At 39.7% G+C, this 24,178-nt stretch overlaps 1 protein-coding gene across 2 annotated transcripts; it reads right to left on the minus strand.

Moving 5' to 3' along the window:
* Positions 1 to 2,468: 2,468 nt before the first annotated feature.
* Positions 2,469 to 24,082, minus strand: ap1g1 (adaptor related protein complex 1 subunit gamma 1). Of its 2 annotated transcripts, XM_041965099.1 has the most exons (24): positions 23,971 to 24,082; positions 16,859 to 17,062; positions 16,616 to 16,740; positions 16,229 to 16,370; positions 15,958 to 16,054; positions 14,501 to 14,577; positions 14,084 to 14,092; positions 12,602 to 12,697; positions 12,285 to 12,365; positions 12,097 to 12,195; positions 11,958 to 12,013; positions 11,729 to 11,842; positions 11,484 to 11,624; positions 10,957 to 11,011; positions 10,669 to 10,791; positions 10,465 to 10,554; positions 10,205 to 10,329; positions 9,981 to 10,085; positions 9,691 to 9,832; positions 9,233 to 9,359; positions 8,932 to 9,036; positions 8,585 to 8,745; positions 7,389 to 7,487; positions 2,469 to 7,255 (listed from the first exon to the last, which is right to left on the minus strand). In XM_041965099.1, the coding sequence occupies exons 2-24, from the start codon at positions 17,057 to 17,059 to the stop codon at positions 7,154 to 7,156; spliced, it is 2,472 nt and encodes an 823-aa protein (XP_041821033.1). In that variant the 5' UTR covers positions 17,060 to 17,062; positions 23,971 to 24,082; the 3' UTR covers positions 2,469 to 7,153. The 2 variants fall into 2 exon arrangements, with proteins under 2 accessions (XP_041821033.1, XP_041821758.1); XM_041965824.1 differs by lacking the exon at positions 14,084 to 14,092.
* Between the last annotated feature and the right edge of the window lie 96 nt (positions 24,083 to 24,178).

Here is a 24,178-nt window from a genome sequence, read left to right on the forward strand (position 1 = left end):
GCAGTGGGCCTTCCCATAAAAGCTCAAGCAGCCTACTGTGTGTGTGTGTGGTTTGTGCCTGTTAATTGGCTCTGGTACATTCCTTGTTTAATGGCAATCATCCACGGATCAATCATCAACCAGAGGATATCAATCACTGGATATCACAGCTGTTACATAATATTCGAGGCATGCGTCCATGCACTTTGCCCTGTTTCAATCACCTACTGCAATGGAAGAAAAACCTTGACATGTAACACAATACAGAGATATTTGTCGAGCACTTTGCTCTGCTTGAATAGCCCACTGCATAACAAGAAAGTGAATCCTCCCGTCATGACTTGCCTTTAGCACTCGGATCCCCGTTGCAGCATGAGCTCCCGGACCACTGCGGCTGCCGCGACCTGCAGTCTGATTCAGCCCCGCTTGGTGGACCACCGTGTCCGGCTGCCTGTCTATGCAAGAGCCGTTATCTCCGACATCACCTCCTTTCTTGATGCCCGTTTGGGTGTTAGTCGCCACGACCGCTGTACTGTTGTCCTCGTCCTCCATCGCCATGTATGCTCCCGATTAACAGCGACAAAAAGCGAGGAGTGCGGTCCCGGTACGCGACTGGCAAATTCCCACGGAGAGGTGAAAATTCATCCTGTGTCGGTGCAGCGACGCCATATCCAGACTGAATCTGACTGTTGTCAGATGGGCCTGCTGGAGAGCTGATCAATAAACATTAAATGGGCGGGTTCAGGGTATTTATTATTCATCACCAACCCCTGCCCCTTTCTGTGGGGAGAGGCGTATCACATTAATCATAAGGGAAGTCTTTTACCACTTGATGCGGTACATAAGGAAAAATCACGAATGACTTTGGTCTTTGGTCCTCACTATACAAACGTTGGGGTTGCCAGGTTGGGAAAAATATTAAAATTATGCTCATCCAGCGTGGTGATGCTCTGTTTTTAATAAGCGTTGCTCTTCAGTTCATCAGGTTTGAGCACTTACCTTCTGAGCTGTGGAACATCCTGCAAACTACATTTATTAATATCTCGTTATCTCTAATCCCATGGGACCAACTGACTGATCATTTGTAACAGCAGATTTGCTTGGTTTATATTTGACAGGAACACGGATAACTGCGGACTTGATGGCTCATTATAAGTGAAAAACTGAATCTTTATTAATGACTTTGACATTATTGAATGGCTGCAGATATTCTTGCCAATCTGGCAACCCTAACTGTTAGCTAATGTAGTTCTTATGGATGAGAACTGACGTATAAAGCACCAGTAAATGATTTATTGACAATTAATAAAGCCATAAGGTGAATCTTACAAATCCCCAGTAAAGGGTGTCTAATTACAACATAGATTTTCAGAGTTTTATGAATTTCAATTGTAGGCTGTCCTTTGAATGAGTCATTTAAAGCAAAATGTTAGCGATGACATGAAGCTAACTAGCAAGAGTTCACAACAAATATGTTTGCTCATGCCACACGTTAGTAATCAGCTAGCATTCAAAGTCATTAGCTTAGCCTTGTTTTGGATACGTTCACACACACATTGTGCACTTTACACAATTAACCTAAGCTACCATTAACGCAAGATTACTTGTGTGGCTTTAGCTGAAATTCAGTTAACACAAGTACAGTCCTCTGGATTTTACTCTTATCAACAATCCAGACAAAATCATGGAGACATCCAGGAGAAGATATGTCACCAGCTAGCAGTTCAGAGGACCATTGAGGGTGGACTACCAACCAGGTAAGGTTCCCCTTGGACCATGAACTCTCAGGTGCCTCACAGGTTCACTGAGCGGCAATGCTTTTGTGGTCATTTCATTACTTACACATTTGTTTGGCAATATGCACAACTAACAGAGAAATAAATGAAGTGTCAGGAACTCCCAGCTACACACCTGTCCACGAGTGGCTGTCAGTCTGAATCCCCCGGTCAGTTCAGGAGCAGGCCTTTGTCCCAGCAGACATGTTGACTTGTCGTGGTAGGAAAAGCACAGGTGATGTCAACAACAGTAAGGACGGGTCTGTTCTGTTCAACAGGCCCAGTAAACCACAACAGTGACCCAGCATGCTCCACCCCAGGTCCCGGAAACTCAGGCAGTTGGAACCCAGCCATCATTTGTTTTATTACTTACACCTGTACTGTTCTTACTATGAGTCGAAATGTCTTCAGTGAAAAAAGCCCTTTAGACTCTTAACCTTATTCAATGTCAGCTCTTCACCAAAGCCCACTCATTCTCTTTAAGTACACACAAGAAGCTGGATGGGATGTGAATCCCACAGGGGCCCCTCAGGCTCCCGGTTTAACCTGTACACATGAGACATTGTCAGGCGCCTACTAAAAGAAGCTACATGGCTGCTGGTTGTTCATTTCACATCTTTGAATTCAGTCGCTAACGAGCCCAGGACTCATTTTTAATAGATCAGACTGTTACACCACACCCCCAAACCAAGAAAACAAAATACCATAGTTCAACTAGATTTTTATTTGACTTTTTATTTGCTTGATCATTTTCTCCAACCCAAAGACAAGAGTACACAGCATAAATTGAAAATATCCCATTTAATAGTTTACAACTTCTCATCTTTAATCATCATTTCATACTTTCAGTCTGACATTCACACTCACCTTGAAGCCATGGAACTGGGATTCAGTTCAACATGTCAAACATGACTGGAAAAGTGAACCTCATGCCTCCACCCTCCCCCAACTAATCAGTTACCACATTGTTTTACAGTCAGGACAGGTCTGGGGGTTACAAACAGATTTTGTTTTCAAAATACAATGAATGCTTTTTTTTTTCTTTTTGATTCAACAAGGAAAGTGAAGATGGTGGCAATTCAGATGCTTTTCCAAGCCCTTTACACACTGAATTCACCCTAACAAACAAAACAAAAATCAATTACCCAATTTATCCAAATGACGGATGTGCACTTTCATCACCCTTTTAAAAACATTAACAGTATTGTGAGCACTATCTGAGCAACTTCCTATTGTACATGTTAGTACTGACCCATGAAGGTGGTGTGACTTTTATAATTTGAACTTTTCTTGCATTTCAAAAAGAGTCTCAGGTCAAGAGTAGAAATGACATTATTTACACTGGTTTTCACATGCAGCTTAGAAGCTGAAAGTTGAAATTGCAGCCAAAAATCATGTCCTATCTAGATAACAGACATGTCACACACTATCACGCTCTGTCGAACATTATTTTCTCTCTGTGTGTCTCTCTCTCTTACACACACACACACACACTCACACACTCACATCACTTCAAACGCTGATCATACCGCTGATGGGTATTTGTTCCGTTTCTTTTCTTCCTTTTAAGTTACAGTGGCCAAAGCACTTATGTTGGGTTCATTTTCATTTGTACATTTAAAACTGCATGAATTACGGTATCATTGATAGAACTGATCAGATGTGATTGACAAGGGTACATACTGGTTGAATAAGACAATACAAACAACACCAACAAAAACATTCAGGAATAGATGTATGAAACTTCCTTTCCCATCCCATCAGCCTTCCGTTTTGCACAGCTCCCCCCTGTGGCTATTAGCTTGTAGGACAGGCTTATCCCAGGTTAGTGTTGGGGCTGTTTATGTAGCACTACATATAGACAAACTATATGTTCATAAACTTTTAACAGGGGGGGAAACAAAAAAGAAAGACAGAAAAGTCCATTTTCAGTCCATTGCCTTCCTCCCTCATAACCTTCCATGTAACACAGAGTTTTAAATAGTGAGGGCTCAGATCAATTTGTAATGATGTGTTACATCCCCACCTTTTACATTTGAGACTACACTGAGAAGGTGAAAGGTGTGCCATGCAGAGGCAAATAACATCAGCGATAAGGAGCAAAAGTAAAGAAAGGAAGCTAAAAGAAAGCCTTGTACTGTTCAGACCAAAGGAAGGGCACTGCTGCTCCAATATACATGTCTGGAACGACCTAGCATATAACAACACCTCTATCAGCTCTTGTCCAGATAGAAAACTATTCCAATTTAAACCTTCTGACCATAATGAAGAAAAAAAAACAGTGGTGGTCTTGCTTAGTTGAGACATGATGCCTTTAGGAATATGCTGCACGGCAGACAAAAAGGTAACCAAGCAACTATGAGAGCAAACACGCCAAGACCAAGGGGCATCACCTCACAAACCAATTTGTAGGTTCAGCAGAGTTTAATAGATGTGAATTGTCAAGATTAAAGAACACTCAGCCACACAAAAGACCAGAAGGAAGCCTTACATGAAAGCTGCTCCTCTTCGAAGGAGGGTGTGGATACATGAGGCATTCGAGGGGCAGGGGAGCAGATGAAGCAAGGTGCCACTTCTGCTGCTGTGCAGCACTGTGCTTAGGTTTCTCAGTAGTACAGTACATCATTCAGACAACACCTCTTTAGACGGATTCAACCCTTATTTCAACACCCAAAGGAGCCCTAACAAGTAGCCTTCTGACTCACCGACAACCCTTGTAAAAGACGTTAAGATGACACATCTGATCATGAAGTATGAAGAATAGTAAATCAAATGCAGTTCAATTGCATCCTTTTAAGATTCTTTTTTTTTGTACATATATGCATACAATTATACTTCCTAGCTAATCTTCATGTGGGTTTTTATTTAATTTGATCAGCTTTTGTTTGTTTTACAACTATATACAATGTACAGGCAGCAGATCATATATCTTTTACAATGAATGAGTGATGATACAGGGAAGTCTTTATAGACTGATGTTGACTAGATCTATTTAGACAATATACATTGTGAATAATTGGAATTTTTAGAAAATGGTATCTAAAAAAAGGATGAAAGATAGTACAAGAGACAAAATTGTAAAAGCCCTCAATATGTACAGAAAAAGCCAATATAGCATTTGTCAACAGCAGAAAAAAAAGTGAAACTGAAATAATTTTCTCCATATACACATATCATAGCTCAAAAATATTTCCAAAGCTAATAGTTTCTCTGATTTGGTCACAGAAGTTAGAAGAAAGTGAAGCATAGTGAGAAGAAGTATATAGCCTGATTGAACATCTGAGGATCTCAACACAGCATTGCAGGGCTGCTAGGCTTGTTAAGTAATGAGATGTACAAACTACCATTAGTTTCTCTCATGCAGATGCCCCCCTTGATTGCAATTTATGACTAAACAAAGCTCTCAATCTACTGCAACTGAAAGTTAACAAAAAGAGAGAACACTGTGAGGTATTAAGGTTACTGTCCCCGACAGCATGGTCAGAATTCTGATTTGGAGAAGACGAGAGCCAGGAAATCATACGAACAGTCAGCAAAGAACAACCCGTCCCAGTACCTCACCATGTGACCCAAACACACCTCAACATTTATTGAGTGGGGAAAATCTTCATGATATTTCACTTTAGTGGAACATGTATATTTTTTAAAAACACTTGAAACCTTGATGCCAGCTTATGAAAAGTTTACATCTATTAGCTGCCATAATCTTTGAGATTTGCTTTTGATTTTAGGACTTGTTATTAATGACATCCAGCAGAAAGAAACTACCAGGATCATGTAGCTATAATTGATGTTTTTTGTCAAAACTATGACAAAAAACAGTGCTGTGGACATCCAGGTGGGCCAGTATTAGTGGGTGACTAATCATTAACTCATTATGACAGATAGAAGTTGAAAAGAAAAACTTAAAGGAAGAGATATACCAATTCAAATCCAGCCGGACCATTTCCCTCAATTGAAAACACGGTCAGCACACAGACAGACTTACAAACGAAGCTCATACAGAACTCAATAGTCCAGGGGCTTTTATCTAGCTAAGTCAGAAAGGCACATCACTTTGATATCAGGCATAAATAATTGAGTCAAATAACTGCAGAAATAAAACATACTTTCACAAAAATAGTGCCAATAAGATGAGGGTCCTCATCAAAGAAGACAGCCATGAAAAAGAAGACTTGACGGGAAAAAGCATTCAGTGCATGTAACTACATTCATAACAAGCTTCATTTACATGTATGTGCATGGTGACTAAGATCAACAAATCTGAAATGTATCTAAATTGCAAGCTCGACTGTGAGGACACAGATTCAGAAAAAGTTTAAACGCAGATCTCCAACACAAATGCAATCAGCTTATTGTCAGATAAATTTCAGGCCTGGATTCTATCCATCCTAATGAATGAACCTCCTCAAACTATGCAGAGCAAGTAACAGTTGAATTTATTATACAGATCTAAAACTAAAGCTACAGATGAGATGATTTTAGGAGAGCTGTTTGGAAATGTCTGAGCACATTCTCTGAAAATAGCAACAGGTGACCAAACTGGGCATCTTGTATTTGCTTATGCTCTTATCATTGTGACAAAACACATGTAGAATACTTCCTATAGAAACATAGGATTAAGAGGCCTACTACCAGAAAAACCCCCTCCGAGCTCGAGTCAAGGTGTGATTGTAATCCTAACAATGCTCAAACATGCTTCAAGCAAATTAATGTAATTCAAAATGAATACAACTCTCTGACAAGTTATATCACTCATGGTGTGGAAAGTCAAAAAAGGGTTATTCAAGAAGTTTATGACCTCACTAAATAGACTTTTACAAGCTTTTTCTGCTGCCATCATAGGACTGAAGGTTCATATATATATATATATTTAAAAAAATTGAATGCGACGCACAGCCAATCATAAATGCGATGGGGCAAAATCTTTCAACTGCATTTTAGCTTAATTATAAATTAAAATAAAATAACTATGGTTACTGCAGTGCTCATAGTGGCCAACTTTTTCCTCTACAGTGACTTGAGAGGTTAAGTGTACCACAGTGAATGGTGTGCATATGTGCTTTCGAGGATGGTAACGGTGCTGGGCGGAGGGCGTATGTGTAAAATAGTACTACTACGCAAAGATATAATTGAAACCAATTAAGAAAGAAAAGAGAAAGTTCATTGATTGATATGTTTTCCCAATTATTCTGGTGATGTCAATAGTCAAGAGGGTCTTGATAACATTGGTATTTTTCTCCGGGGTTAGATGCTCTGCTGCTTCCCATGCAACTCGAGGGCAGCGGACTGCAGTGACGTCACAGGAGGATCCGTTGGAAGAAAGGAGGGAGGTGAAAGGAAAATCATTTTCATAGTTCCCTTGGTGAGGGGCTTTCAAGAGCGACAGAAGCAGCTCATCACTGCCAGGACTGAGGGGGGAAGTTATTAACCTCAGCCAGGTCTTGCACAGGCGAGCCTTTGAGGGTGTACGTCAGCTTGATCCTCATTCGTAGCTGTTGCTGAAATTTTGTGAGGATGATCATGTTTATAAAAGAAGAAATTTGTGAAATTCATTCAAGGCTGCAAAGGTCTTCAATGTGTGCATCAAAGAACAAAAGAAAAACAAGCAGAATTTGTGAAGGATAAACTCACCTTCTGTGGGTTGAGAACTCTAATGACCTGTGTGACAGTTCCCTGGTTGAGTGCTGGGACAACATTACTACTAGGGGACAGGAGCTGCAGCTGGAATGTCTGACAAACAGATAGGGGACACTATGTTAGATGAAAATTTAATGATACCCATGGAGAAATGGGGTCATTACAGCAGTATAAAACCGGATGCGCTCACATTGATTGGGTGCCGCAACTGATGGATCGTCAGTCTAAATGACTCAAGTACTTTTTAAAATCATCAATCAGATAATATGATTGTGAAATAGCTGATGCAGGAAGCTAAACTTCGCTCAGTGATTTTTGTTGCATGATCCATCATGGCTGCCCGATCTCCACAATACAAATCTACGGCTTATCTTTCTTTCTAGGCAAACACAGACTGAAACTTTGGAAATGTTGGAACTAATAAATGAGTTGAGCAACATCTTTGGGCTGCCTTGTGAATACCGAAGGCCAGTAGTAGCTTTCAGAATGTTAAACTAAATAGCTAGTTTCTTAAAAACATACAGAGTATATTTTATGTTTCATGATTTCCTGCCAAAACAATCTGATCGAAATTTCAGACAGCAACAGATCACAGTGGCACTTATTCGAATGTTACTTTCTTGAGGCCAAGCAGACTTGTGGTCAGCAATATTTCCCAGTGAAAGAGCCTATCGTTTTTAAAATCTGTAACTCCTGGTGGAGAGACATAGCAGTAATTGTGGCATATAGACTACTTGAGTCCAACTTTGAGAATAATGCAGGTAACAAACATGAGACCAAAGTAGTGACTATTACAGCATTTCTTATGAAGGTGATTAAAAAAAGAGAGAGATTAAGGAAAAAAAAGGATTTCAACAAAATACAACATAAATAACACAACTAGTTAACACTACTATTGACAGCATACCAAAGACATTGCTACTCTATTAATGATTAATTCCTACTACTAACGATTGGCTTCAAAGTTAGCTCTGTTTTCTGGTTACAGACCCAAAATGTACATTCATGCAGGTTCTGTATACATGATGTACACATTAGTGATACTGTATGTATAAAATCTGAAATGCAAAACTTTAGGACATTCTCATTGTAAAACCATGCAGGAAACTCATCAGTAATAAAGACCATTACACATTAGAACATACTGCAATTTAGACATGTAATATCAGAGTCAGATTGTGCCTGCTTACCTTTGGTACTGCAGCCTGAAAAACAAAGTCTGTCATATCTGCCTCTGTTGAGTTGGAAGCATGGATGGTGATGACCGCGATGTTTGGATTGGGATTAGCTCTCTCAAATGTGAAGTCTATTTTTAGACCGTTCTTGTTGTATGCCGTCATAGGAGGAATAGCTATATAGGGATTTCAGAGGGGAAGACCATCAAAAGATTTAGAGATATGATAAGCAACAGTTCATTAGATCAAGGCATTCCAAGTAACGAAAAACAAAACGGCCAAGTGGTTTAATTCATAAGGACAAGGACAATACCACAAACTACTGTATATTTGGGAGTGGTTGGGGGACAACAGACTCTCACCTGCAGCTGCAATGTCATTAAACAGGGGCTGAGAGGAGAGACCATCCAGGAGGAAAGGGGGTTGGGAAGTGGGTACAGAGGGAGCAGGAGCAGGGGCTGGGCCGCCTGGAAAGAGGGGACAGCGACACACATGGTTTCTGTGTTTTGTTTTGTTTTTTAGAACAAGAGTATGTTACTGCTGAACAGGACCAGGCGCAGGTTGGACACATCACTTCACACTGGTGGTAGAAACACAGGTTTATACCAGGACCCTGCTTTGCTCTAAAAGGGGTAATGGAGTGCTTTAAGTAGAACATCCTACCACTTATCGAGAGGTCACCCAGGAGATCAAGTAGCTCTCCTCCAGCTGAGGCAGGCTTTGTGGGCATCGTGGTCTGGATTACTGGCACCACATCATTACCACCGAGCAGGTCTAATAAATCATTAGCCTGGGAGACAAATACAACACACAAGCATGAAAAACTGAAAAAGTACTTGCAGCACCTAGGTGTACACCATACTAAGAAACAATAATACCACAAAGGTTTAAAGGAAATTATTCATTCTAAATAGTCTTAGATCCAGCAATTTAAAGAAACTCTATCATGTTCAGAACAAGTCAATCAAGTAATATTTGATCTCATGGTGTGGAAAAAGGTGTTTGTTTATATATATATATATATATATATATACACACACACACTGTTTATCTACTTACTTGACCTGAGATGTGTATGCTCCTTCATTTCTTTATAATGAAGTAATTAAAACTGCTCTCACCTGGCTGGCTGGCTGAGTGACAGCTGGTGGATGTTTTGGTTCCACGACAGAGGGCTCCGTTTCCCCATTTGTCTGTACAATCTCTGTGGGGCCGTTAGTAGCACTTTTCTCCATGATGGGCATTCGCTCTAGGAGAGCTGGCCTATAGTCAGGGAACAAGCAAAGAACAAGGAGGGAGACAAAAGACGGACCAAATTCATCAACTGGAGGGTTTTCTTTATCATCTAATTGGTACAATGCAGTTGTGATGATGTCATTCTTATTTCTGGTAGAATGTAATGCAGTTTCACCTCATGTGGTCATATTTCTTGAAAAGTGCATTGTACTCCACAGCTCTCTGCTGGAGCTCCACATCGATGCTACTGCCATATATCGAAACCACCTTCTTGATTCGGCTATAACAAATTTCAAAAGTTACAGTTTAGCAAAAGGTAGCATTGGTTATAACTTATGAATCGCGTTGGCACCCAAATGTTTGCAATATATAGGATAGGTGTAAAAGGCCATTACTCACTTGACACTGCTGAAGCGAGTAGACAGTTTCATGATGGCAGTGAGGGAATAACCCCGGGTTACAGGTGTGGACAGGTTGGACACCAGAAGGCCTTCCAGTACATCCAGAACTTCATCCTCAGTCACCTAATTTCAAAAGGATGAGAGAAAAACACTACATCTGATGGCCTAATGTTTCCCTGAGGTGTATGGTTTGTGCATAGTGTGGTCTTTAGTTTGTGTTTCTGTGTATGGGCATGTATTATGTTCCTCCAGGTGTACCTGGATGGGCTCCTCCTCCTCACACTGTCCTGATACCAGTAGGTCCCCATACTCTCCTATGCACCAGGATGCCACCTGCACTAGAGGTTGCTAGATAACACAGAAGCTAGTTTGAAACACAAACTGTGCATTACATAATCATTGTATGGTCCAAAGACAGAAATTCCCAAATCGAATCATGACCCAAACCAGAACTGTTCTGACCTGTGAGATGTCATCCAGCAGTGCTTTGTAAAGTCTCTGTACTGTGTAGGCATGCATCTCCACACTGTTGGTGATGAGCTGGATGAGGTTGGGAACAGAATCGTCTCGCACATAGCTCCCTGCCTGTAAGGATGAGCAGAGATAACAATGAGAAAAGCACAGCAATCAAAGAAAAAAAGCATTTATTTGGAGGTTTGCAGGTCAAACTAAAGCTGCGGTTGCTAAGGAGGTTATATATGTATTAGTAAGAGCATCAGAGGCACTGGAGTGTTTTTGTAATGTACGTACTGTTGTCAGGACTCTCATAATGGTGTCTATGTGCCATCTTTTCGAAGGGGCATACCTGGAACACAAAGAATACATTGATTAGTCTCAGGACTGAAGAAAGTTATCTAAATTCTAAATGACCAGGAGAAAAATGCTGTCAGAAAATAAATGGTATCATCATAGTCTGTCAGACGATGGATCACTCAAATTATCATCATACAGCATTTCAGTGTTAGTCATCCCCTGTGCACTGTGCTACCACAAACTTTAATGATGCATACTATATTATCTAATACAACAGGGGGGTTTTATAACCTCTTCACAACTGACATCAAGTCTACATGTATCTAATTTATGCAGATAGCTACTTTTAACACGTTCTATCAACCTAGACATCTGTGCTTTAAGTGCTAAAAAAGGAAAATGAAGAGCTGAAAATCTCTCCAACAAGACCAACAAGGTCACACAGGATGTGTATCAAACAATTACAATTACAGCAGCTGAGCACAGCTGTAGTGTGTGGCGAAGTCTGTGTGTGAATGGCATACTTCTCTGCAGCTAGAAAGACCCCTGATGCACAGTCCGCTTTGAATTCTGGGTCACAGGAGTCCAGGAAGTAGAGCAGCTCTTTCATCATGCCTCTAATGTTGTTGCCATTCACCAGGGCAAAGCTCAATTCCATTGCACGTCTACACGACAATGAAAAGTAGAGGTCAGAAACAACTAGGATAAACAACAAGAGATGTAGAAGTCAAGTTGAAGTCTTTTGCACACTTTAAGCAATGTGAATCACCTCTTGATCGACACATCCAGGTCTTTTAAGCAATCCACGATGGTGCTCCGATGCCTCTGCACTGCGTTGTGGTCTGTCTGTACCGTCTTTAGTAGAGATGTCAATGCCACATATCTGGAATGCCAAGTGTATTTTTTTTTAAAAATGCCATCAGGGAGAAATCATTAACATTCTGGAGGGCTCGATGCATGCAAGGTCAAGTAATGTTAACGTGAAGTGAATTACTTGCCTAATGTTTTTGTCATTGTTAAGAAGGAAGCGACCTAGTATGTTAATGGCCAAGACCTGTAAGATAAATATAAAAGTTAACGATTTGGGCAAGAAAAAAGTGTTTATACCAAGTTTTCCTTTATATTAAATTAACTCACCCTCAGTCCACTTTCAGACTTGATGTCCATTATTGTCAGCACAGTCTCATACAGAATGGCATTGCCTACATTTTTACTTGTCTCTGTGTTCGTTGCAACCTGTGAAGTACAAATATCGTACATTTGTCAAAATAACACTCACTCAAAGAAGCTTTTGGCCAAAAGCAATGATTATGTTTAATTCTAACCTGTGCAAGAATGTCATTCATTGCTTCACTGGAGTCATCGTCACTCTTGCCTAAAATTCGCAGTAGTCTCAATATCCGCACCTAAGAAAACACACAAACAGTGCAGTCCTTAAAGTTCACTTGACAAGTGTGATGTACTTTATTGACCCCCAGAGGTAAATTCTGGTTTCTCTGGCCCCCGCCTTGGCGTACTGTTGCTTCTTTTTCTATAGTCACGGTTTAGCCTGTTTTAGCTAGGTGTGAAAAATGTATCTATATTAGGATTAGGACATTTTAACACCTTTTATGACACAACAGCTTTACATATGGATACTTACCTGCAGGAATGGATCGCTTATGCCTGACACATCATGCTCAGGAGAGTATCCAGACATGATGAGGTTCTTCAGGATTCTCACCAACTGTGGAACCAACTACAAAAAGACCAACAACAGAACAGAAAAGGAGAGGTATCACAATATTTTGTGTAGATCTCTCAAATTTTCTACTTTTCCTCTTCAACATTTTTAGAACATCGTTCCTCATTAACTTTTAAGGCCAATAATTTCTCATTGACAGTGGCAGGCAGCCAGCCAAACTCAAACCAAGAGCGATGGGGTTGGGATTTTTGTTAACTAATGTAAAGCAATATGGTTAAACTTAGGTGATTGAATAGTCACATTTTTGAGGCTGTGACATTAAAACCTTGATCGCACAAAAAAATATTAGGTTAGAACATTTGGCTTTGAGAGAAAAAGAAAATCTTCAACACATATCTGAACATGTATTTTTAAAACTAGAGTTTCATTCAGTGCCAAAAAAAAAACTGAATTATATTAAGATAGGAAACTTCTTTTCACAATAATTATTTTTCTAATCTACATAATTGCGATTTCCTCTATAACCTCTAAATCAGGTAATCAAAATGTAACCATAAAGGAACACGCCAACATTTTGGGAAACAGTTTGTTGTCTTAGCATTAAATTTGAAGATTGGGCATTGTTTCATCTCTTTGCACCTAGTACAGATGACGTGTTTAGCCTTGACTGGCAGCAGGAAAACTACTAAGTTCCTGGAAATTATTAAATGTAATGGTGACTAGCTTACCCACAAGCAAGACAGGTCATGTAAATACAGCAGGCTGTGAGTGAGGCTGTACTTCTTTCACTTTTAGGGTTATTTCGGCCTGCTTGCAGTCTTTCTGTTACATCAGACTGACTGTGTTCCAGACCACTGGTCTATTAAAACTGATATGTTTTCTATACTGTGGGCATGATACGACAAACAAGCAACCCAAAATGCCAGAGTGGGATTTTAAAAAGAAAAAAATCTAAACCTTAACGTAATATTCTAGCACTAAGTCTGCCAAAGTTTTAACTCTTTCTCAATACAGAAATCCACCTCTCAACAATTGTACAGACCTAAGACAGGTACTGACATAACAAATAAGATACCCTCTACAGAGACACAGATACAGCGGAAATCATCTGCTCCTGGTGACAACACCTGTGGCAATCATGTGAAAGCACACCCACCCAACTGCTTTTAAATAGACAGTAATCAAATGAGTTGCATTATAGGCAATAATGGCACTAGTGAGAAGTGAGAAATGTATCTGACAAATGGACCAAAATTCTTTTAGTAAATATTCAAAACACTGACATTGTAATGATCACTGTACAAGTTAAAGAAATTAAAATTATAAATTAAAGCACAACATGACATTACTCAACACAAATTTGGTTACATTTGAGGTGACTGTGAGGAGTGATTACTATTTACAGCATGCACCAGCTATGAGATCAGAATGTACTCTTACCTTCTCATTCTAACACAATGCAGGAATTGTAACAAAGACAAATGACAGAAAAAATATGAGGTAGATGTTAGGGAGGGGAAACTGGAAATCATTCACTTTCAGAGAGCTTAAAATAATGTTTAGATCATGAGTATGAGGGGTGGTGCTTCTGGCACAGTTTTGTTCACCTAGAGGAGGAGAGGTACAGCAGCAGTTGAAATACAAGAGGAAAAGACAGCGGTAGGAGATAAAAGATTGAGACATTCTTTGAATATAGAACAAAACCTGTAGCGCAATCCAAGCTTCAAGTTCAACACATTTGTCTAGCTTAGCTATACCAAAAGGAAATGTGTACGCAAAAAGAAGAATGAAATGTGACATGAGCTTAAGACAAATGCACAATTCTAGTATCCTTTGGGTAGGAGAATGTGTTTGTACCTTTCTGAAGTGGGCCAGCATGTCAGGACTTCTTTCACACATCTCAGTGAGGAGGACAACAGATGTATGGAGAACACCTGGGGGAATAGAAACAATCAAGGTTATTTGTTTTGAATGAACTGAATTATCTGGGCATCCAGACCTAAAAACGTATGGTGCTAAGGCTGTTGTAGGCACTGCTGACACAATAAAAACGATTCAGGAGGGCCACTTTGAGTCATAAATACAAGAGTTTAAAGGCTTATCATAACCAAAACACTGTGAAGAGATTTTACATTTTTTACTCTGAAAAGTGTTTGTTCGATTTGATTGGTCAATACAGTATGTTACCAGCCAGTTATGTTGTGTTATAGCAAAAGTTCAACAACAAAGAGCCAGGTGCAACTTTTCTGCAGGACAATGTGATTTCTGATGGCGCCCTAAGTCTTGGCAACCCTGCTGTACCAATGGAGTGGTCTCATTGAAATGAATGAATGTGCTGTGTTACTGCCATGCAGTGCTTTATCGTCCGAACACAGACCTAATGTCAAAAATATGATTTACATACATTAAAAGACATGTACAATATGCAGGCTTTGCTCTTGCAGTTCTTTGCATCAGTATCCAGGCTGACCAATCTCACAAATGCCCAAATCAGGTGTCAAAAAATATGATGTACGGGTATACATATGATTAACAACAGAGGACATCAGGTGACAGCACCATAAATCGGGAAGGTTATCACACAGGCTAGTCATTTCCTTGTGACCTGATCTGAATGTTACAAGGTTGAAAACTCATCATTTGAATGATGGCAGTGGTGATGAGCTCTGAAGCCACACAACACAGTCATGTGTAAAATTTGAACTTTGACTACATTTCTTGTAATAAATTTGAGACATGTGAGACAACCTATTCACATCATTGAGCAGGTTTAGTGTTTGAATAAAAGTAAATGTACAATATAGAAAACTAGGTTATGTGGTCTGGTTACTACATGCATTACGAATGCAACATTTCTGTGAATTTATTATTTTTACATTAGCAATTCTTGACACGGCTCTGTGCATATTTGTGTATCTCATGGCCATGTCACACCATCTTCAATTTATACATTATTCAATGGCATACACTGCACGAAAGACTGAATGATCTATAAAAAGCAAAAAAATACATTAGTTTTCTAATCATCTTCACTGAACAATTGCTATTGCACTGCTACACAATGTCAAAGAAGATCAAGTTATTTCAGGACTGTTACAGAAAAACCTTTTTCTGTGACACGTCTCCCTATGTGGGGGACACACAAGCCCCAGAGTTTATGACAGACTCATTAATTCCACTCTCCTCTGCCAAAGGACACCACAAAAAGGACATGAGCCGCCCAGCTGTTCACTGTGAGTGAAAAGAAATAGGACAAAATGTGCATACTTCCCCACGAGGCAGCAACATCATACTGACAAACCGTTTACACTTACCATGGTTCTTCTCGCTCAGCAGGTTTTTTGTAGCTGGAAGGAACATTTCCATAAGTTCTGGAACCTTCCGGATGACATGAACTGCACACAACGCCGCCTGTCAAAACAGAAGACACTCAATTAAGTCCAACCTTTAACACAATATGTCACTTTTTGGTGTTTAGTGTAACTGTTCAGCGCATATGCCTACGTTTTCATTCATGAATAGGCAACCACAGATTTTAGATCCTTCAAATATTCACATTAACATAAGAACACAGATTAGGCTTACTTTTTTCCTCAAGTAGGAGTTGGATGTTTTGAGTAGCTTCTCTACTTCACCAGCCAGGTCACGACACATTTCTGAGGAACCCATGCAGCCCAAAGTGCACAAGGCCAGGCCCTGGACGTATTGTGTGCTGTGATTCAAGTCACTGTGATGGGAAAAGAGAGTTGAATGAGCCACTGACACAGAATAGCATACAGACAAGAAACATTTTGCATGACAGTTCCATTAGCAGGCAAGGTAGATTTTGGCATTCCAAATTGTTCATACTTTACAGCACAGGGGAGGAATTTCATTTTTCATCAAGACCAAACTACTGTGCCCGTTCATAACAAAAAAGCAACATCTTTAAAGCAGAATGTGCAATATTTTCACTGAGGACCTTCCACTTACTTCTTAATGCAATTTGTCATTAGAAGGTGGACGTCCTGCCTCTCATCCAACAGCAGCATAGCTCCCAAATAACCTATTCGTTTGTCAGTGAACTTCTGGGACGCAATCAACTTCAGGCACTCCAGCTGGAAAACATATCATCATGTCACAACACTGTCACAAGGTATAAGCTTTGTAAAAATTATGTCACTCTTGGGAATCCAAAAAGCTTCTTCGACTAATTTTTCCTATCCCCAAACAAACCTGCCCAAAATGTGCCGGGTAGCCCAACATGTGCATATAAAGTAGCTTTGCCACATTTCTGCAACGGTATGTGTTGTCTTCCTCTCTAAAGGATGAGCGGATAGCAGCACACTCTTTCTGGATCATCTCACGCTCCTCTGCCTGGGTCCGTGCTGTCCGGATAGTCCGGATCAGCTCCCGCAGTCTGATCGGAGCTGGCATTCTCTGGAAAACACGAAGAAAAGAAACAGGTTGGTGCTGACTGCCTTAGGGTCGCCACTAGACAAGACTACAGCAAAAACAGAATATTTTATATTTTATACTGAGTTCTCAGTGCAGGTTCTTATATCTCTTATTAACCTAAAATGTCAGTCTTGGTTGAAGAACATGGTAGTGGGTCAGTCAGTAAGAAATTTGATTGCTGACCAGCTGCACTTAAGTGTAAGTGTTACAGTCACAAAGTCAATGCAGAGCAAGTAACACATTGTCTTATTGCTTACTGTTTTTGGCTGACAAACCAAGAAGAAAATGATGGAACATGATTAATATTTGGTTAAGAAGGCAAATAGATGACTACTGCATTTGGAACTGCTTTTTTAAATAGTATTAAAAGTGCAGAGGAAAAGGAGAATGGCATGTGAAATCCCATTCCCTAGTAGAGAAGCTTCTGAGAGCACACAAGCTTTAAGCCACAGGAAGAGGTTTAAATATTTATAAGTGCATGCTTAGTTGTGAGAATAAATTCTCTTGTTTACATTAGGGATGTCAGTTTTGGTTAATTTTGCTTTTTTCGGTAACAAACCACTAAATTTTGAGCTGAGGAACACACTGGACTGCATCTGCCAGTCAGTGCTGATGAAAAGCTGTGAGAACTGCCCAGCAGTCGGTTGTCAAAAGCTAGCTTGTCTGTCCTGGATAGCTTGGCCTTTAGCTTAACCTTCTTTTCCTTCAAGTGTTTTTCCAATAATTTAGTCACAGTGTCTCTTGACATGATAACTTACTATGGTTCAAGGCACCGAACTATCTTGAATGCATCGCCCTCTACCACACTGATTGGCAGCATATCAGTCTCAATCTTTCAGCATTCCAACTGGGTGATGGCCTTGGACCAGCACGCATCACACTTTCTCCCCCTGGCTAGCAGCAACAAGATCTTTCGCTATGAGCCGTCCTCAGACTTGACCGGTGCTTGTTTTTGATGTGGTACAACATAGTGCTACAACAAGAGCAGCATTATACAATTTACATTTGATATCATTGCCTTTCTGGAGGAAATGCAGCCACACCACGCTTCGTTTAGAGTGCTTTTTTTTTTTTTTTTACCTCATAGGCTTTTCACACTGCACTTAGCCCCAGGCTAAGCAAAGCCGTTAACAAGAGTATATGTGTGTGAATTAGCCTACAGACAGTCATGTAACCTGTCAAAGATATTCTCAGCGGCTTTGATAAACGGTTTACGTAGCTAACATGTACCAACACACACAAAAAAAATGCCCTTTACCAAATAGACAGATCTAACAGTAACTATGTTCACTTCTTCAAAATAGGCAACATAGGCAAGGTGATTGCATGACTCAAAGCCACCCTGTCACACTTCTGTTCTATTCCAAAGTTACATCTTAGAAACTAATTTCTCACAGAATTTCAGATCGACAAAGTCTTTAACAGAATAGGGCAAGGTGTTTTCATTTAGAAAAAGGAAGCATATGACGTCAGTAGTCTACCAAGTTTTACAAAAACTAAACCGACTGTGAATATGCCAAGAAAAATGAAGAGGTAAGATATGCAACGTATGGGCTACAATGAGACACACTTGGGAAATGTGTGGTTTATATGATGAAAACTGCATTTTTTAAAGCAGCAAATTTCAGTTTTTTTTTCCATATGCAAGACAGCATATATCAGTTTTAAAGCAAAGGTTTTAGAAGTTTCAACCACGGGGTTGCTTTCTTACTCAATGAAAATATTCAACACAAAAATCAAATTCCAAGTTTGGAATTTGTTACCTCTGAATGTAAATGTTGACATGCATAACATTAGGTTTTTTCAAATTTTTCTACACATTTCAACATCTCATCTTCAATTCTAACCAAACTGGAAAGTTATTAATGGTGACCGCTCGACTTAGAAAGAGGTACAGTCTGTCTCCCATCTCATGAAGCCTTTTATCTGGCAGCATGCAGTACATAATTAAGCTGCTACAGCAACACAAGCGATGGTAATTACTTGTTGAGCAAATCCAGTTTGGTAGACAGTAACATAAAAGGCATTTGGACAGAGCAGACACCATTCAAAATCTTATAATGTGATAAACTCGTGGATGGTATTGCTCTGATACACGCAACTTTTCTCACAAATATGATTCTTCTAAATATGAGACCGCATTGATTAAGTTTTTTAGAAAATCAAACCTATAAGGACAAGCTTCCAAAGATTAGAAGTCACTGTCAACTTGTGGTTTTATAAACCGAGTCAGGTAGAAGGTTTCAGTGATCACAAAACATGTCACACAAGAAATAGATTGTGCTTTTTTCCACTATACAATTACTACACTACAAAAAATGTGTGAATTCTGACTGCCTTAATAATGTGTTTCTTATAATCATTTTGTAGCTGAGTAAGTAATTCCTCCGGCTGGATTGTTAAGCAAGCATCAGAGGTATATGATAGTGATATGATTTTCAATGGCACTAATACATGACAGTATATGCAGTGTAAGACCAAAGACAACTTTGTGTTGTGGTTCTGTGAGACCATTATACATAAAACTGTGTTGCAAGCATCAATCTTATCTAGTAATGTTGCTGCTACTGTTCTCACAAAAGCCCAGCCATAAGACTTCTTACTAGGTCGTGATTTGGCTAATTGCCAGAGTGCCTTGCATGGATGATCAACTCCAGGTCCTGTTTCCACATGACACTGACTCCAGCCCTTAGCATTTATAGATTAAGGTGACAGTGAAGAATGAGCTTTAAATTAACCCAATATCATTTTTAAAGTTGTCTTCGATACTTGGTTTCCACCTGACTCTTCTTTTTCAAAACCTGTAGACTGTGACAGTTGCAGTATTTTTATCTGAATGACAATAGTGGAACATCTCTCTACCTTTCTTTATCATTAACTATAGCTGATGAGATCAAATGAAACTCTCTGAAACTATGCCAGTCTACTGAGGGAAATAAGGATCGAGACACAAAGGGAATGAGGGCATCCTTTGTTGCATACGGTGGTGGTTTGTAGAGAATCTAGGAATTCACTGTGATCAAAGAGGAATGGGGAGGGTGGTCAGACAAGGCCACATTTAATAAAACCAGAGACCTGCTGACTGTCTTAACACCATTTAAATTACCTGAGCTGAATGGACCTAGTGTTGGGCTCCATGAATCATGACTACCTGCCTCTTGCTGTGCTTATAATCAAATGTGTACACATTAAAGAAGTTAAATCCAGCTTCTGGTGAGAGCAGATTAAATTACAGTTCCTCATTCTTGCAGTTGCAGTACAATGGCAGTCAAAACAAAGCACATTTATTATTGTCTATGATTGCCTTGACTTTTTAATATTGTTATTATTTCTGGCAAGTTAAACACTGTCTTGAGTTTGAAAACAAAACTTAAAAGGAGGGGTTGAGCACATCGTAGGTGAATTACCACAGGACGGGGGAGCCTCAAGCTCATTCAGCATTTGGGCAGCAACAGCCTAGGGTTCACTTACCAAGGTCAGCTTTACTGAACCTTACTACAAAGACAAACAGGGAACTGTTCTGCTGTGCAGCCATGTTAGAGATTAAGATGGTGATCACACAGACAATATACAGATTTTGCCAGACAAAATGTCTCAGTGTACATGTGAATAAGTGGCTCAAGTGTAACACGTCAAAAGATGCAGGTCCATGCCCTGTGCTAAACTGCCAAAGTCAAAAAAACAGAATGACACAAGTGTGTCACAGGTGTACAACAAAACAGCAGCTTCATATGCATCTCGTTTTAAGTATGTATGTATCTCAGATTGTTTACCCTTAAGACCTCTCAATTTCTTCAAGCCATTGAGAACCTGAACAACACCATGAGTAATTTATTGAGATTGTGCATTATCATTCCCTATATGGGCATACTTTGCATGTACTTAGAAATGTTCATAACAAGCTTTTCCTCTCATGAGATTTGGAGAGCCAGCCTAGATTAGCTTTCAGAGCCTGACAACCAACAACAAGAAAAACCATGCCACACCTCCTTTTTACCACAGGGAACAGTCAATTTGTCAAGTCTAAGACACTATATCTGAAGCATTAAGAGATACACACAGTGTTTTTACTTTAGATCATTGAACACCATGAGACATAGATGTAATATCCACTATTACCTTCTTTGTTGGGAAAGAGTTGAACAGTTAAACTCGACAAAAAGATCATTAGACAGCTGCAAGATGAAGAACATCAGAGACACCACTGGGGAGATGCATTTTCCCTACTCAATTTGCCAGGCTGTTGGAACCTGCACTTTGTCTCTTTATTTTCTCTCTGTGGTCAGCTATGCACTCAGATGTTATAAATGAAATACTATCAAAGCAGATCATTCTATTATTATCACCAACTTCAAGTGATTAGTAGCACATCAAATAAAGGATAATTCTACATAAATGCACAACAAGGAAGAGTAAAATGTGCAAGTGAATATATTAAATCAAATTAACACGTTTTACATGTATCCCCTGCTTCCTATAAGCACAGTCAAAACTTGGGTCCTGCATCTTAATAAATAGTATGAAATGTATTTGACTGCCAAAATGTTATGAACAGTGTTTCACGTGTATACAATAATTTTTGGGTAGCCCACTTAAATAGAGTTGATCCCACCTTTATGGCTTTTTCAGATTCTTGAAATTTTCCTTTCCTGTGTGTGGAGTACAGTATGACTGATTTAAAATTAAACCAGACTGTTACACTGATGTGCAAAGGTTAGTTAACTTGTGAATGCAACACTGTCTGCAGCTACCCCACCTTCCTCCTCTCACCAAGGTCCACTAACACAGGAATTCTCAATCTGCTGAAGACATTGTTAAATACGTGTCAATATACTTCAAGTATATTTACAAAGCCTGGTGGTCAATAGAGAAAGCCCAGAACCATTACTGAGCTTAATTGTAACTTCATCATGTGATTCAGTAGCTGAAAATAGTGGCTCAGAAGTTGCTCAACAGATCTCAAACAAACACCAAATGGCAGTATCATGGAGTTCCAATGAAGAACTAGTTGCGTATGAACAAGGGTTCATGTCCTTCACCCCAAGCCATCTTCATCCTTTCTTTCCTCCAAAGCACTAGTTGTTGCTTCTTGCTATTTGTTGCTTATACGTTTAGTTCACCTAAACATACAGTGATTTATTTGACTATGTTAGGCTGCAAACTAGCCAGTAGGCAAAGCTTGCACAGCAACCAACACTAATGCTCAAAAACAACTATTAATGCTACCTCCTGCAGTAATTCCTCCATCACAGACATTGGGAGACTGTTACTGTGAAGGAGAAAACAATAAGTAAAGACTCTGTCTGACTAAAATCAGCTGCTGTGCAAGTCAAATGTGTAACCAAAACAGCGACAATGCTCACTATATACTGTGGGAGAATGATTTGTAGACACAGTGACAATAATACAATATTGTGTGATTAATAACTGCTAACCTTAATGTAAAAGAATGCTCTAGATAATGCACCTGCTCAAATAAGTATTACACCATATGGTAAGTCAGCACATGCCTAGTGTCAGCAGAGGTCAAAGTTAAGTGGTTTTCATTATGACAATAGCCGTCTTGTTTAAAGCAAAAGGTTATAGTCAATATGTTATCACACTGAGCTATTCATCAAAGGACAACTATGGATTCTGTTAAATCCTGGATATCATAAGGAACAGTAATTATCTGACAACTGTATTCCTTAAATGAGTAATTACTACGCAGGAGCTCATATATATTTTGGAATGGCACTACTCGAATGCTTCAAAGTTATCAAACAGAGATGCAACAAAGATGTAAGGAGTCACCCACACTGCACATCATTCTCATTTGCCCACTTCCTACTTACGGCTGACTTCCTTAACGTCAACACTAAAATTGTTTCATGAAAACGGGTCTTCCTCTGATGTAGTATACGTCATATACGTATGTTCAAAAGGCGTGTGTCTTCATGTTACCTTCGTACTTAACACGCCGTTAACACAAAGTAGCTAACTTGAAAAAGTAGAGCAAAAAACGAGTCCACGATCTTCACTCTCTGAGCTAGCTATCGTTAGCTTCCTGGATGTCCAAATGCAACGCTGACTAATTGTTGAAATATATACAATTTGTCAAAGATTAGGGAAGTCTAATATCATTACTAAGCTTTGAGGCCAAACGTGAAATGCTGAATGTTACTTAGGTAACACAAATTACAGCTAGCAAAAGTCAGCTAACAACAAGCTAACACTAGTATTCACTAATATTTTCAGTAAGAGGGCAACATATTAGGTTGACACTACAGCAGCAGCTTCACCTTGGTTGACATTCTTTCGGTAAATGAAGGTTTACATCAACAGCATTAGACAATGATGGGAAACCGAAACAAGGGGCCATTACAGGCTGGGCATGACACCTGAATTTGGTCGCCGATTGATCAGGACATGATGTAGTTTAGGCCTTCTAGAAGCATTTCGATTATCAAGCTAGACAGACCTCTATGGCGTTAGCTAGCTACCTGACCACTCGTTAGTTTCTTTAATAGCCAGTGCAAATACGATCTAAACTAAGAGGCAAATGTGAGTTGTGTTAGCTAGCTAAAAACATATAACACAGAAAACAGCATTACGTGTTGTCACGATGATTACGACTTAGTGGACAACCACACAAGATAAATGGCTATTGAGCTTCACATCCCTAGCCCAGCAGGTAGTTAGCAAAGGCTACTGCTATAAGGCTATGCTATCCATGCTAGCTAACTTAGCTGCTGACAGGCACAACCCCGGTGTACTGAGGGCTGCGACTTCCTATGCAGCGCCACAGTGAGAGTTGTCAACGTAGATACAAACAAACCACTGATGATTAGTCACACGTTAAGCCATTTTCATACATTTCTGCCGACGCATTTTTCTTAGAATATACTTACTAGCCGTAATGATGCCAGAAAATGACTGGAATCGTCTCTATTAGCAATGGAGGGAGGAACACACTAGACATGCAAAATGGTGGCTACTCCAGCCTCAGCACATCTACCGCAGGCGGAGGGTTACACTGACATATCCCAGAGGTTTGTGAAAGAAGCGCGGACTGGCTGTCGAGAGCTGAAGTTTATCATCAACGTAGCGTTAGCTTGT

Source organism: Chelmon rostratus, chromosome 1 (genome assembly GCF_017976325.1).
Source record: "Chelmon rostratus isolate fCheRos1 chromosome 1, fCheRos1.pri, whole genome shotgun sequence".
NCBI lineage: Eukaryota > Metazoa > Chordata > Actinopteri > Chaetodontiformes > Chaetodontidae > Chelmon > Chelmon rostratus.